Source organism: Sus scrofa, unplaced genomic scaffold (genome assembly GCF_000003025.6).
Source record: "Sus scrofa isolate TJ Tabasco breed Duroc unplaced genomic scaffold, Sscrofa11.1 Contig2239, whole genome shotgun sequence".
Classification (NCBI taxonomy): domain Eukaryota; kingdom Metazoa; phylum Chordata; class Mammalia; order Artiodactyla; family Suidae; genus Sus; species Sus scrofa.
In genome coordinates this window covers 9,797-25,761 of record NW_018085056.1, presented here as the reverse complement: position 1 = coordinate 25,761, position 15,965 = coordinate 9,797, and the positions used below count along the sequence as shown (strand labels likewise).

The following is a 15,965-nucleotide window of genomic DNA, read 5'->3' as shown; positions in this document are numbered from 1 at the left end:
TCAACATACGCAAATCAATCAGCACCTTACACCACATTAACAAAAGAAAAGTCAAAAATCATATAATCCTCTCAATAGACGCAGAAAAAGCATTTGACAAAGTCCAACATCCATTCATGATCAAGACCCTCACCAAAGTGGGTATAGAGGGAACATTCCTGAATATAATCAAAGCCATTTATGATAAACCCACAGCAAATATAATCCTCACTGGGGAAAAACTGAAAGCCTTCTCACTCAAATCTGGAACAAGACAGGGATGCCCACTCTCACCACTGCTCTTCAACATCGTTTTGGAAGTCCTAGCCACAGCAATTAGACAAACAAAAAAAACAAAAGCATCCATATAGGAAGAGAAGAGATAATACTGTCACTGTATGCAGATGACATGACACTATACCTAGAAAACCCTAAGGACTCAACCCCAAAACTCCTTGAACTGATTAATAAATTCAGCAAAGTGGCAGGATATAAGATTAACATTCAGAAGTCAGTTGCATTTCTGTATACCAGCAATGAAGTATTAGAAAAGGAATACAAAAATACGATACCTTTTAAAATTGCACCTCACAAAATCAAACACCTCGGAATACACCTGACCAAGGAGGTAAAGGACCTATATGCCGAGAACTATAAAACTTTAATCAAAGAAATCAAAGAAGATGTAAAGAAATGGAAAGACATTCCATGTTCCTGGATTGGGAAAATCAATATTGTAAAAATGGCCATACTACCCAAAGCAATCTACAGATTCAATGCAATCCCCATCTAATTACCCATGACATTTTTCACAGAACTAGAACAAACAATCCCAACATTTATATGGAACAACAAAACACCCAGAATCGCCAAAGCAATCCTGAGAAACAAAGACCAAGCAGGAGGCATAACTCTCCCAGACTTCAAGAAATACTACAAAGACACAGTCATCAAAACAGTGTGGTACTGGTATCAAAACAGACAGACAGACCAATGGAACAGAAGAGAGAATCCGAAAATAAACCCTGACACATATGGTCAATTAATCTTTGACAAGGGAGGCAAGAACATCAAATGGGAAAAAGAAAGTCTATTCAGCAAGCATTGCTGGGAAACCTGGACAGCTGCATGCAAAACAATGAAACTAGAACACACCCTCACACCATGCACAAAAATAAACTCCAAATGGCTGAAAGACTTAAATATACGACAGGACACCATCAAACTCCTAGAAGAAAACATAGGCAAAACACTCTCTGACATCAACATCATGAATATTTTCTCAGGTCAGTCTCCCAAAGCAATAGAAACTAGAGCAAAAATAAACCCATGGGACCTCATCAAACTGAAAAGCTTTTGCACAGCAAAGGAAACCCAAAAGAAAACAAAAAGACAACTTACAGAATGGGAGAAAACAGTTTCAAGTGATGCAACCGACAAGGGCTTAATCTCTAGAATACATAAGCAACTTATACAACTCAACAGCAAAAAAGCCAATCAATCAATGGACACATGGGCAAAAGACCTGAATAGACATTTCTCCAAAGAAGATACACAGATGGCCAACAAACACATGAAAAAATGCTCAACATCGCTGATTATAAGAGAAATGCAAATCAAAACTACCATGAAATACCACCTCACACCAGTCAGAATGGCCATCATTAATAAATCCACAAATAACAAGTGCTGGAGGGGCTGTGGAGAAAAGGGAACCCTCCTGAACTGTTGGTGGGAATGTAAGCTGGTACAGCCACTATGGAGAACAGTTTGGAGATACCTTAGAAATCTATACATAGAACTTCCATATGACCCCGCAATCCCACTCTTGGGCACAGATCCGGACAAAACTCTACTTAAAAGAGACACGTGCACCCGCATGTTCATTGCAGCACTATTCACAATAGCCAGGACATGGAAACAACCCAAATGTCCATCGACAGAGGATTGGATTCGGAAGAGGTGGTATATATACACAATGGAATACTACTCAGCCATAAAAAAGAATGACATAATGCCATTTGCAGCAACATGGATGGAACTAGAGAATCTCATGCTGAGTGAAATGAGCCAGAAAGACAAAGACAAATACCATATGATATCACTTATAATGGGAATCTAATATCCAGCACAAATGAACATCTCCTCAGAAAAGAAAATCATGGACTTGGAGAAGAGACTTGTGGCTGCCTGAGGGAAGGAGGAGGGAGTGGGAGGGATCAGGAGCTTGGGCTTATCAGACACAACTTAGAATAGATTTACAAGGAGATCCTGCTGAATAGCATTGAGAACTATGTCTACATACTCATGTTGCAACTGAACAAAGGTGGGGGAAAAATGTAATTGTAATGTATACCTGTAAGGATAACTTGATCCCCTTGCTGTACAGTGGGAAAATAAAATAAATAAATAAATAAATAAATAAATATGAGGGGTGTGTGCTTTGTGGAACTTAAACACAATATAATGTCCTCAAAAATGTTTTAAAATCCTGATCTTCCAAAGAGAATTTTTAGTGATGTTTGCAGGTATAATTCTGAATAACAATGGAAGCTGGAAACGCAACTCGCTAAAAATCTTCGCATGTAGAGTATTTCCTCAAGGATATTTTATTTATTACACAATGGAAAAATGGGCAACAGACCTGAATAGACATTTCTCAAAAGAAGATATACAGATGGCCAACAAGAACATGAATAAATGCTCATATCCTTGAATATTAGAGAAATGCCAATCGAAACTACAGTGAGTTACCACCTCACACCAGTTAGAGTGGCTATCTTTCACAAGACAACAAATGACAAACGGTGGAGAGGATGTGGAGAAAAGGGCACCCTCCTTCACTGTTGGTGGGAACGTACAACCACTACGGAGAACAGGATGGAGGTACCTCAGAAAACTAAATATAGAACTACAATATGACCCAGCAATCCCACTCCTGGGCATATATCTGGACAAGACTACAATTCAAAAAGATACATGTACTCATATTTTCATCGCAGCACTAGTCACAAAATCCAAGACATGGAAGCAACCTAAATATCCATCAACAGATGAATGGATTAAGAAGATGTGGGGTTTGTGTGTGTATGTGTGTGTATATAAAATGGAGTAGTATACATTCATAAAAAGACAATGCCATTTTCAGCAACATGGTTGGAGCTAGATATGCTCACACTAAGTGAGGTATATCAGAAGGAGCAAGACAAATACCATATGATATCGCTTATATGGAATAGTGATGTGGAGTCTAAAATATGGCACCAACGACCTATTTGCAAAACAGAAAGAAATTTTGGACTTGGATGGCCAACTTGTGTTTGCCAGCATGGAGATGGGGGGATAGAGAAGAGCTGACAATGGAGTCTGGGGGTGGTAGTTACAGAATGTTACATTTAGAACTGATGGGTGATGGGCTTTTGCTGTACAGCACAGGGCAATGTATCAGTCACTTGGGTAATAACCTGATGGATAATGAAAAAAATGGGTGTGTACATGCAACTGGGTCACTATACTGTACAATGGAAATTTAATGAACATTGTAAATCAACTATACTACTACTAATAAAATAGTTTACAATCAATTGGCCTGCATGTACAGGGGTGTTTCCACTACATATGTGGATTTATTTATGGAATGTCTTTTTTGTTTCTGTAATCTATATGTCTATACTTTCCCCAATACTGTACTGTCTTGACTATTTAGTTTTATGGTAAGTCTTGAAGTCATGTAGTAGAAACCCTCCAACTCTATTTTTTGCTTATTAATATTACTTTCACTATTCTGATTAGTTTGCACAGTCACATAGTATCAGACTGTGTATTTATACAGAAAGTTCTTATAGAATTTTGATCTATATTGCACCAAATCCATATATCAATTTTAGGAGAATTGGTTAAGAGTTTTGAGTCTTCCAATCCATGATCTTTGTATACCTCACTTCATTTATTTATAACTTTTTTATTTCTCTCAGCAGTATTCTATCATTTTCAGTAAAACTTTTAAAATACTTATTCTTAAATATTTATGCTTTTTAACATATCATAGGATTTTTTAATCTTTCCATTGTTTATTAAGGTATATAAAGAATAATCCTTCTGGGTATTCTGTTTGCATTCTGTGATCTTATTAATGAGTTATACTATATGTTTTGTAGATTTCATAGAGATTCCTGCATGAATTTCATTTTCTGCTGGAGATAGTTTTACTTTTTTGTGTTTCATTTTTATACTTAAATAATTTTTATTACCTTATTTCAATAACTGGGATCTTCAGACCAGTAAGAACATAAAATGGGGAAAAGACAGTCTTTTCAGCAAGAATTGCTGGGAAACCTGGACAGCCACATGTAAATCAATGAAACGAGAACACACCCTCACACCATGCATGAAAATAAGCTCAAAATGACTGAAAGACTTAAATAGAAGACAAGACACCATCAAACTCCTGGAAGAGAACAGAGGCAAACATTCTCTGACATTAACCTTACAAATGCTTTCTCAGGTCAGTCTCCCAAAGCAATAGAAATAAAAGCAAAACTAAACCAATGGGACCTAATCAAACTGACAATCCTTTGCATGGCAAATAAAACCAAAAAGAAAACTGACAGAATGGAAGAAAATAGTGTCAGATGTGGCAACTCACAAGGGCTTCATCTATAAAATACATAAACAACTTTTAAAACTCAACAGCAAAAAAGCCAACAGCCCAATGGAAAAATGGGCAAAACACCTGAATAGACATTTCTCCAAGGAAGATATACAGATGGCCAACAAGCACTTGAAACAATGCTCAACATCCCTGATTATTAGAGAAATGCAAATTAAAACTAGCATGAGATACCACCTCACACCAGTGAGAATGGCCATCATTAATAAGTCCACAAATGACAAGTGCTGGAGAGGGTATACAGAAAAGGGAACCCTCCTGCACTGTTAGGGGGAATGTAAGTTGGTACAACCACTATGGAAAACAGTGTAGAGATACATTAGAAATCTATACATAGAACTACCACAGCAATCCCATTCTTGGGCATATATCCGGACAAAACTTGCTTTTAGAAAGACACATGCACCTGCATGTTCATTGCAGCACTATTCACAATACCTGAGACATGGAAACAACCCAAATGTCTGCTGACAGATGATTGGATTAGGAAGATGTGATATATATACACAGTGGAATACTACTCAGACATAATAAAGAACAAAATAAGCCATTTGCAGCAACATTGGTGGAACTAGAGACTCTCATCCTGAGTGAAGTAAGTCAGAAAGAGAAAGAAATACCATATAATATCACTTATATCTGGAATCTAATATAAGGCACAAATGAACCTTTCCACAGAAAAGAAAACCACGGACTTGGAGAATAGACTTGTGGATGCCAAGGGGGAAGGGGAGGAAGTGGGATGGACTGGGAGCTTGGGGTTAACAGATCCATACTATTGCCTTTGGGATGGATTAGTAATGAGATCCTGTTGGGTAGCACTGGGAACTCAGTCTAGTCACTTATGATGGAACACGTAATGTGAGAAAAAAGAATGTATACATGTATGTGTGACTGGGTCACCATGCTGTACAGTAGAAAAAAATAATAGTAATAAAAGCTTTTATATATGTATATATAAATATTGTATATATAATTATATATATATAACTGATGAGCCTGGACAAACTTGTTCTCTCCCAAATATAAATTAAGACATTCCATATTTTACTGTTAAGATCGAGGTTAACTAAAAGTTTTTCATACGTGCTCTCTTTCAGATATTGCTGTGGGTATTCATGTTTGTTTCTTCGCTTTTCCTGCCTTCCTTTGGATTATGTGAATTAAAAATATCTCATTTAAAATTTTCTTTGGCATTTTAGGCATATTTCTTGCATTACATCTTCAGTGGTTACTTCAGGGTAAGAATATATTCTCCCAAATATTCAGTTTACCTAGAGTTACTAATAGTGTAATTTACATAAAATATAGAAACCCTGAGATTCTACATGTTGATTTTCCTCCTTCCATCTTTATGTTATACTTTTCAGACATATGTCTCAAATCTCTGCACATAAAGTCCCCACTAGACAATGTTACTTTTTAATATGGTGAGTTTTACGTATTTTAAAAAGAAGAGGAATACAATATGTTTCTCTATTAAACCAATATTAAACCATATTTACCAACATAAACCAATATTAAAACAATATTTACCATTTTAGCTTCTCTTCATTCATTCCTGAAAATCAGTTTGTCTTATCAACCTCAATGCTATGTGATAACGTGAGAAGAAAGAATGCGTATATGCATGTTTGACTGGGTCAGTTTGCTGTGCAGTAGAAAATTGATAGAACACTGTAAAGAAGCTATAATGGAAAAAATAAAAATCATTATTAAAAAAATGTCAGTGCCATGGGAACACTGGCTTGATTGCCATGGGAGTATGAAAAGACCAGAAGTTGCCTTTTAGAATTGACCATCTGATGAGTAGGCGGAGAATGCATATGCACTGACTCCCGGGCCCCCCTGGCTGGGGTTGCCCCAGCCTTCCCTGGTTGGGGTTCCCTAGCATCCCCTGGCTTGGGTTCCCCTGGGCCATAACTGCTTCCACATCCTTGAGGTCCTTGTCTCGGGGCCACCAGCCTGCCAATGGCTTCCCAGATGCCTGGGGTTTCAGAGAAGGACTGGGGCAAGCATTAAAGAGGAGCTGTTAGGGAGTTCCCATCATGGTGCAGTGGTTAACAAATCCGACCAGGAACCATGAGGTTGCGGGTTCGATCCCTGGCCTTGCTCAGTGGGTTAAGGATCTGGCGTTGCTGTGAACTGTGGTGTATGTTGTAGCTGTGACTTGAGCCCGTGTTGCTGTGGCTCTTGTGTGGGCTGGTGGATACAGCTCCGATTCGACCCCTAGACTGGGAACCCCCATATGCCATGGGAAGCAGCCCTAGAAAAGGCAAAAAGACAAATAAATAAATAAAATTAAAAAGAAAATAAAGTGGAGCTGTTAGTCAGTAACACTGGAAGGGGGACATTGTCAATGTGAGTCAGAATCGTCCAGTACAAGTTGCTTGAACAATCGAGTCTCAGTTCTCCCATCTGATAAGTGAGAATAATGAAAGTACCTCCCTCACAAGCTTTTTGACAGCATTCCATATGTGAAAACTGTTCCTCATAGTTCTTGGCAAAAAGTGAGCCAGGGAAGAATTTTTTTTTTTTTATCATTTCATCGATGGCAAATCCCGTTGCCTCAAAAGTGAAGGTCCAGGGATTGATATGGAAGATAACAGACCAGGATCAGCAAGAGACTTAGCATGTGATTGCATCTTAGTGTTGAAAAGATCTGGATTCTACCACCACCTACCTACTCACAAAGCACTACTCCAGAGGCAACAGCTTGAGGTTATTGACAGCAAGGGACTCTCTTCTCTGCAAGTCATCCAAATCCCTTTTTAAAAATTGAAGCCGAGTTGGTTTACAATATCACATACACTTCTGCTCTACTCAAAGTGATTCACAACTTTTAAAGGTTATATTCCATTTACAGTTATTATGAAAAATTGGCTATATTCCCTTGGTTATACAATATTCCTTGTAGCTTATTTCTCTAACCCTTCCCCTCTCCCCACTGTTAACCTTGTTCTCTATGTCTGTGAGTTTGTTTCTTTTTTGTTATATTCACTAGTTGGTTTAATTTTTTAAGTTCCCACTTAAATGATACCATACCTTATTTCTCTTTCTCTGTCCAAATTACCCAGTTAACATAATACCCTCCAAGTCCATCCATGTTTCTTGGCTATTCAATTCAGTGTTTTCCTTTGCTTTGGATATATACTCGGGTGTTGAGTTGCTGGATCGTATAATAGTTCTATTTTTAGTTTTTTGAGACCTCTTCCTACTGTTTGCTACAGTGGCTGTACCGATTTACATTCCCACCAACAGTGTACCGGGGCTCCTGTTTATCCACATTCTAATCAACATTTGTAACTTGTGGTCTTTTTGATGACAGCCCTTCTGACAGGTGTGCAGGGACAGCTCAATGTGGTTTTGATGTGCATTTCTCCAATGGCAACAGTACTGAGGATGTTTTCACGTGCCTGTTGCCCATCTGTGTGTTTTCTTTGGAAAAATGTCTATCCAGGTGTTTTGCCCATGTTTTAATTATATGTTTGTTTTTTGATACTACATTTAGGTCTTTACAACATTTTCAGTTCATTTTTGTATACAGAGTTAGAAAATATTCATTTTATTCTTCTACACGTGTCTGTCCATTTTTCCCAGCACCACTTTTTGAAGAGACTGTCTTTTCTCCATTGCGTATTCTTCTCATCTCTGCTGTAGATCAATTGGCGATAAGCGGATGGGTTTGTTTCTAAGCTCTTTTGTTCAGTTCCATTGATCTATGTGTCTGTTTTGGGGCCACTAATACACTGTTTTGACCTCTGTGCTCTATAGTATACTCTCAGGTCAGGGAGTGTAATTCCACCAGATCTGTTCTTCTTTCTCAAGATTGTTGTTGATATTTGGGATCTTTTGGGTTTCTACACAGATTTAAATATTTTTTGTTCTTGTTCTGTGAAAATTGCCCTAGGAGTTCCCTTCGTGGCACAGCAGAAATGAATCCAACTGGAATCCATGAGGATGCAGGTTCAATCCCTGACTTGCTTAGTGGGTCGGGGATCTGGCATTGCAGTGAGCTGTAGTGTAGGTTGCAGACACGCCTCAGATCCCACCATTGCTGTGGCTGTGGTGTGGGCTGGAAGCTGTAGCGCCCATTTGACCTCTAGCCTGGGAACTTCCATATGCTGAGGGTGCAGCCCTAAAAAGCAAACAAACAAACAAACAAAAAAAAGCCCTTGGAGTTTTTGTGGTGTTTACACTGAATCTGTAGATTGCCTTTGGCACTATGCTCATTTTAACAGTAGTTATTGTTTCTGTCCATTAACATGGTATGTCGTTCCAACTGTTCGTGTTGTCTTCAATTTCTTTCATAAATGCCCTAGGGTTTTCTATTTTCTTCTTAAGGTAGGTATTCCTAGGTATTTTATACTTTTTCATATAGTTATAAATGAGATTGTTTTCCTTAATTTCTCTTTAAATAATTCACTATTAATGTGTAAAAATACAGAGTTCCCATTGTGGCACAACAGGGTTGGCAGTGTCTTGGGGGACGGGGATGCAAGTTCAGTCCCTGGTCCACAAGCTTGGTTAAAGATCCAGCATTGCCACGGCTGCTTCGGTCACAATCGTGGGTTGGATTTGATCCCTTGCCCAGGAACTCCATATGCCATTGTGCAGCCAAAAAAGAAAAAAGAAAGAAATAAATGCAACAGATTTCATTGTATTAATTTTGTATCCCACAATTTTACCTAATTCATTGTTGATCTCTAGGTGTTTTTAGGATTTTCTTTCTTTTTTCTTTTTTTTTTCTCTTTTTTTTGTCTTTTTGCTATTTCTTTGGGCCACTTCCGCGGCATATGGAGGTTCCCAGGCTAGGGGTTGAATCGGAGTTGTAGCCGCGGGCCTACGCCAGAGCGGATCTGAGCCGTGTCTGCGACCTACACCACAGCTCACGGCAAAGCCGGATCCTTAACCCACTGAGAAAGGGCAGGGACCAAACCCGCAACCTCATGGCTCCTAGTCGGATTCGTTAACCACTGTGCCACGACGGGAACTCCCCACGGATTTTCTACATATATAATCAAGACCTCTGCATAGAATAGTGACATTTCTATTTCTTCCTTTCCAATTGGATTTTATTTATTTATTTATTTGTCTATTTATTTATTTACCTGATACTGTGGCTAGGGCTTCCAATAACGTGTTGCATAAAAGTGGCAGGAGTGGGCATCCTTGCCACGTTCCTGATCCTAGAGGATGTGCTTTCAGCTTTTCCCCAAGGAGTATATTAACTCAGGGCTTATCACATATGACCTTTATTATGTTGAGGGATGTGCCCTCTCTACCCACTTCCTGGAGAGTTTTTATCATAAATGGATATTGAATTTTGTGAAAAGCTTTTTCTGCAACTATTGAGAAGATTATATGATTCGTATTCTTCAATTTTTAATGTGCTATATCACATTGATTGATTGGCAGGTATTAAAACCTCTTACATCCCTGAGATAAATACAACTTGCTCATGTTTTATGTTGATTTTGATACATTGCTGGATTTAATTTGCTAATACTTGGGGAATGTTTGCATCTATATTCATCAGGGACACTGACTTATAATTTAGGTTTTTCAGATATTTTTGTCTGATTTTGGTATCAGGGTGATGGTTGTCTTGTAGAATAAGTTTAGAAGAACTACTTTTTCCTCAGTTTTTAAGAATAGTTTGAGAAGAATAGTGTTAGCTCCTCTATATCCTAGGTAGAATTCACCTCTGAAGACACCTGGTTCTAGATTTTTGTTGGGAAGTGGTTTTGGGTTTTTTGGGGTTTGTTTTTTTGTTTGTTTGTTTTGTTTTGTTTTGTTTTTCTGGTTCAATTGCACTACTCATAATTGGTCTTTTCATATTTTCTATTCCTTCCTGGATCAGTCTTGGGAGAGTGTACATTTCTAGGATTTGTCCGTTTCTTCTAGGTTGTCCACTTTATAGGCATTCTGTTGTTCCTGGTATGCTCTTAGAATCCTTTGTATTTCTGTGGTGTTCATTGTAATTTCTTCTTTTTCATCTCTGATTGTATTGATTTGCCCAACTATGACTAAATGTTTACCAAATTATTTTAAAGAACCAGCTGTAAGTTTTATTCATCTTTTTTAAAGTTTATATTTGATTTATTTTGCAATTATATATATATGTAATTGTTTCAAATTGCTAATCCCTTATTATCAGATGGATTTTAACAACCATATGTTTGTACTGTACTCTGTACATGATTATGATTTTTGACATCATATTTTACATCCAATTGTTTTGTGTAAAAAACTGTTACACAAAACTATTGAGAATATAGACAATTTTACTACTTTTTTCCCTTCCTAATAGTTTTGTGCATGGAGGATTTCCTAAGTGTATTGTATGCTTGCCTTTCCTGATGAGTTTTCTCCTTTCATAATTTTCATATTTCTAGTTGTGACTTTTCTTTTTGGCTTAGAGAATTCACTGTGGCATTTCTCATAAAGCTGATTTGGTATTACTGAACTCTTTGTTCTGGCTTATCTCTAAAACCTTTGATTGCTCCATCAAATCTGAATGAGAGCATTGCCAAGTATAGTAGAGTATTCTTGGTTATAGGTTTTTCACTTTCATCACTGTAGATATACTCTGCCATACCCTTCTTATGTGCAGGGTTTCTGCGGAAATTCAGGTGACAGCATTATGGGAGTTTCCTTTTATATGTGTTGCTTTTCTTTTCCTGCTTTTAGTATTCTCTCTTTGATTTTTGTCATTTTCATTCCAACGTTCTTGGTGTGTTTCTTTCATGTTGATCCTGTTTGGTTCTCTCTGTGATTCAGACGTGGATGGTTGTTTCCTTTCTCAGGGTGAAGAAATTTTCAGTTAGTGTGTCTTCAAATATGTCCTCAGAAATTTTCTCTCTTCCTTCTGGGACCTCTGTAACACAAATATTAGTACATTCAGTGTTGTCCCAGAGGTCTCCTAACCTGCTTTCATTTCTTTTCATTCTTTTGTTCTGTTCAGAGCTGGCGATTTGCCCTTCTTTGTTTTCCAGCTCGCTCTTCCATTCTTCTGTATCATTTAGTTTACTGTTGATTCCTTCTAGTGTATTTTTCATTTCCAGTTATTGTATTCTTCATGAAATTGGTTGTTCTTTATATTTTCTAACTCTATGTTTTAAAAGCACAACTTCTCATTTTGTGTATCTGTTTTTTTCTGAGTTCTTTGATCATCTTTATGTTCATTATCCTGAACTTTTTTTGGATAGATTGCCTATCTCCATTTCACTTAGTTCTTCTGGGATTTTATATTTTTCCTTCATTTGAAACATCTTCATCTATCACCTCATTTTGTCTAACTTGCTATTTTTATTTCTATGTATCCAATAGGTTGGTTACATTTCTCAACCTTGAAGAAATGGCCTTTTAAACAAATGTCCTATATTTCCCTGCAGTACACATCCTTCTCATCACCAGAGCCATATGCTCTGGGGGTGTTAACAATTTGGGATTAATGGGTCCTTCTACTGTGGAAGGCTGACTACTGTGGGCAGTTTGGCAGGTGTGTTGGCTCCTGGTATGGTTTGTTGCAAGGCCCTACCTTGCGCAGAGGCTGCTGGTAAGGCCAGGTTATGAGGCAGCTGATCATAAAAACAGAGGGTACCAGAGGGCTAGTACTGAGTTACTGGTGGAGAAGTAGGGTCGGGAGATCATATGTCTAGTGCAGCACGTTGGTGAGCAGAGGTGGGTCCTGGGGTCTGGCTACATGGCTCAGGGGTTGTCCAAGCCCCTTCTTACTTTGTAGTTCTCTATTTGATTTTCAAGGGTGTTACTTCATTACCTCTGATATGATAATTAATGTATAGATCTTAAATTTTTTGTTATTTAAAATTCAACTGTACATCAATTACCACCAACAATTCTCCCAAAGTGGCATGTCTTATAAATATCAAAACAAAACACTTATCAATAAACACAAGTTGAATGCATACATCTAAGTTATATTGCTATGCCTGAAGTTTAGTACTGAGTGTTTCTTAATCAGAAATATTAACGAAATCTTACAATCAATATTTATCCCTATGACAATTTATTATAATTCCTGATAATTGTAAATGAAGACTTTAGAAGCATGTGTAATCACACAGAGAGAAGCAGAAGTCTAACTGGGCCACTTGAGAATTGATCAAATTTGAATGATTAATTGCTTTTGTGTGTGCACTGAGCTGCTCAATGTTCTTATGGAACATAATGACATTTCTTCTGCATTCACATTTGAATCTCTAGATTCTTCAGAGATGTATTCCCAAAGGGAAACAAAAAATAAAGGAAGCTTTATAACCTCAATCACCAGTATTTGTTACAGATAAATGAGTTTTTATTCCAGGAGGTAAGATTTTGGCTTCTGCTAATGAATCTGAAATATATAATTCCATTTAGCATTTGAGAACATTCTTCCTAAAGTTATATCTGTACTCACAATCTATAGATGGGGAGCAGGGCAGATATAATCAAGCAATTGGTAAGCAACATTAGCTGAATTGTTCTTTCATCCATCAATTTCCTGTGAATAAACAGGCATTGTCCATGACAAAGAGCCCTTGCTCATCTACCCATAATGGAAACCCATATGTTATGTTTAAAATAATATTTCACGGAGTTCTCACTGCGCTTCAGTGGGTTAAGAATCTGACTGCTGACGCTCAGGTCGCTGTGGAGGCATGGGTTTGATCCCACCGTGGTGCAGTGGTAAAGGATCTGCTATTGCCACAGCTGTGGCATAGGTTACATGTGCAGCTCTGGAAATGTCCATTTGCCATGAGATTGGCCATCAAACTTAAAAAATAATAAAATAATATTTCATTCTGCAAAAGTCCAATTAGGAAAAATTGTTCAAGTAGGAATTTTTTGATGTGTTTGAATAAATGTGTTTTAATTTTGCATTAAATATCAACCATGCTTCCTGCAAAAGAAATTACATCAATATTTCAAGCTACTTGATTCTAACTATTATTTCTAATTAAAGAATATACAATAGATTTAAAATGTGTAACTTTACTTATAACCCTAAATTGAAACTCATTTCTGTTATAGTCTCAATTTTTATTTCTTCTTTAAAAATTTTAAGGGATAGATATTGTGAAATACGTAAGTAACTAGATATTTCTTTTATACATAACTGCCAAAAAGCTTAAGGATAATCCATTATCCATTCACTGCAAGGAGTACTGGACTTCATGGTCAGTATTATTTATTGCAGGGTTACTAAAGGAATGGAAAGTCAGAAATTCCTGAGCTTCTTATTTGGACTCTACCAATTGCTACATAAAATTTTGCAACTTACATAACCACCTTTGAATCAGTTTACTCGCTTAAATAATAAACGTAATTGATATTTTTTATGAAAAAATACATAGACTATAAAAATACACATTAAATACATATATCTACCAACCATTCCTACACTATAAATACAGACTAAATTATAAGCATGTAAAAATTTTATCCCTATGCTTGTAATTTAGTAAGCATGTAATAATCGTTAGTTATAACTCAAGACTGTTTTAGAAAACCCTAGACATTTCTTTTCCTCTTTTATAATAACCACTGGTCATTTTTGCTATTCTCATCTGTCTTATATTATTAGTTCCTTAACTTTAAATCCACAGTAAGTGCCTTTTTGGAAACACTATAATACAAAAGGTAAAAGAAATTACTTTCAGAAAGTTTTCAGGCATTTATGCTAAAAAAGTTTTAAAAAGAGTTAGGCTCATAATTGCATGTAAATATGAATTGATTCTTGAATATTTTTACAACTTCCTACACAAGAATTATGCACAAAGAATTATAAAATTTATAATTTATTTGATGAATTTTTCTATCACAGATTCATTTTGGTAGCAGCTATGTTATCTCATGGATTCTCTGGGGCACAGAAATCACACTGCAGTGACAGAGTTCATTTTATTGGGCTTAACAAATGACCCAACCCTGCAAACCATCCTCTTCGTGATCATCCTGTGTATCTACCTGGTGACCATATGTGGCAATCTCAGCACAATCATTCTTATCAGATTCTCTCCTCAGCTCCATCATCCAATGTATTTTTTCCTGAGCCAATTGGCCTTTGCTGACATGGGCTGCTCATCTTCTGTCACACCCAATATGCTTGTAAATTTCCTGGTGGAAAGAAATACCATCTCCTACCCTGGATGTGCTGTCCAGCTGGGTTCAGGTGCTTTCTTTGGGTCGACGGAGTGCTTCCTTCTGGCTGCCATGGCATATGACCGCTTTGTGGCCATCTGCAACCCACTGCTCTATTCCACAAAGATGTCCACACAAGTCTGTGTTCAGCTACTCATAGTGTCTTACATCGGTGGTATTTTCAATGCTTTCTCTTTTACGATTTCCTTCTATTCTTTACTCTTCTGTGGACCAAATCGAGTCAATCATTTCTTCTGTGATTTTGCCCCCTTGCTGGAACTCTCCTGCTCTGATGTTACTATTCCTGCAGTTGTCCCCTCATTTACATCTGGTTCCATCTTTGTGGTCACAGTGGTTGTCATAGCCACTTCCTACATCTACATCCTCATCACCGTCCTGAAGATGCCCTCCACTGAGGGAAGACACAAGGCCTTCTCCACCTGCACCTCCCACCTCACCGCAGTCACTCTGTTCTATGGGACCATCACCTTCATTTACGTGATGCCCAAGTCCAGCTACTCCACTGACCAGAACAAGGTGGTGTCTGTGTTCTACACGGTGGTGATCCCCATGCTGAACCCCCTCATCTACAGCCTCCGGAACAAGGAGATTAAGGGTGCTCTGAAGAGACAGCTTGACAGAAAAATATTTTCTTAGTGCAACCTGTTATTTTGAAGTATATGATAATGAGAAACTGAGTGAGGGTGGTTTAACAATATCCATGGTATGTCATTAGTCAAGACACAATTTTTTAGTAAGTGTAGGGAGTGGATTTTCAGATATCTAATTGAAAACCAGAGATTGACAGTGCCTCATTTTTCCCTTAATAAAATAAAATTATACTTAAGATAAACAAACTGGCTCTCATGAAAACATACTTCACCCACTGAAAATCCCTTTAAAATTTCATTTATATATTTTTCCATATTTGTACTGTGACATATATTAGGATTATTATACCACTAAATCTTTATGACTGTGTCCATTTGGAAGAGCAGTTTTCTGGTTATAAGTGTGAAAACAAAGGTTTTGATTTTGTACATTCCAAGAGGAGATGACACGTGGGATCAGACGTTTCTGGAGAGGATCTTGCAGGAAGGTTATCTGTCGAGGAGGGACTTTATGGACCCATGACTTCTCCCATGTTCTCAGTCTCTGGCTCCAGGCACCA

General features: G+C 37.5%; 1 protein-coding gene across 1 annotated transcript; it reads left to right on the top strand.

Moving 5' to 3' along the window:
* Positions 1-14,506: 14,506 nt before the first annotated feature.
* LOC110258511 (olfactory receptor 502-like) lies at positions 14,507-15,451 on the top strand. Its single transcript, XM_021081760.1, has one exon. It carries the CDS (start codon positions 14,507-14,509, stop codon positions 15,449-15,451), a length of 945 nt encoding a protein of 314 aa, XP_020937419.1.
* The last annotated feature ends 514 nt before the right edge of the window (positions 15,452-15,965 follow it).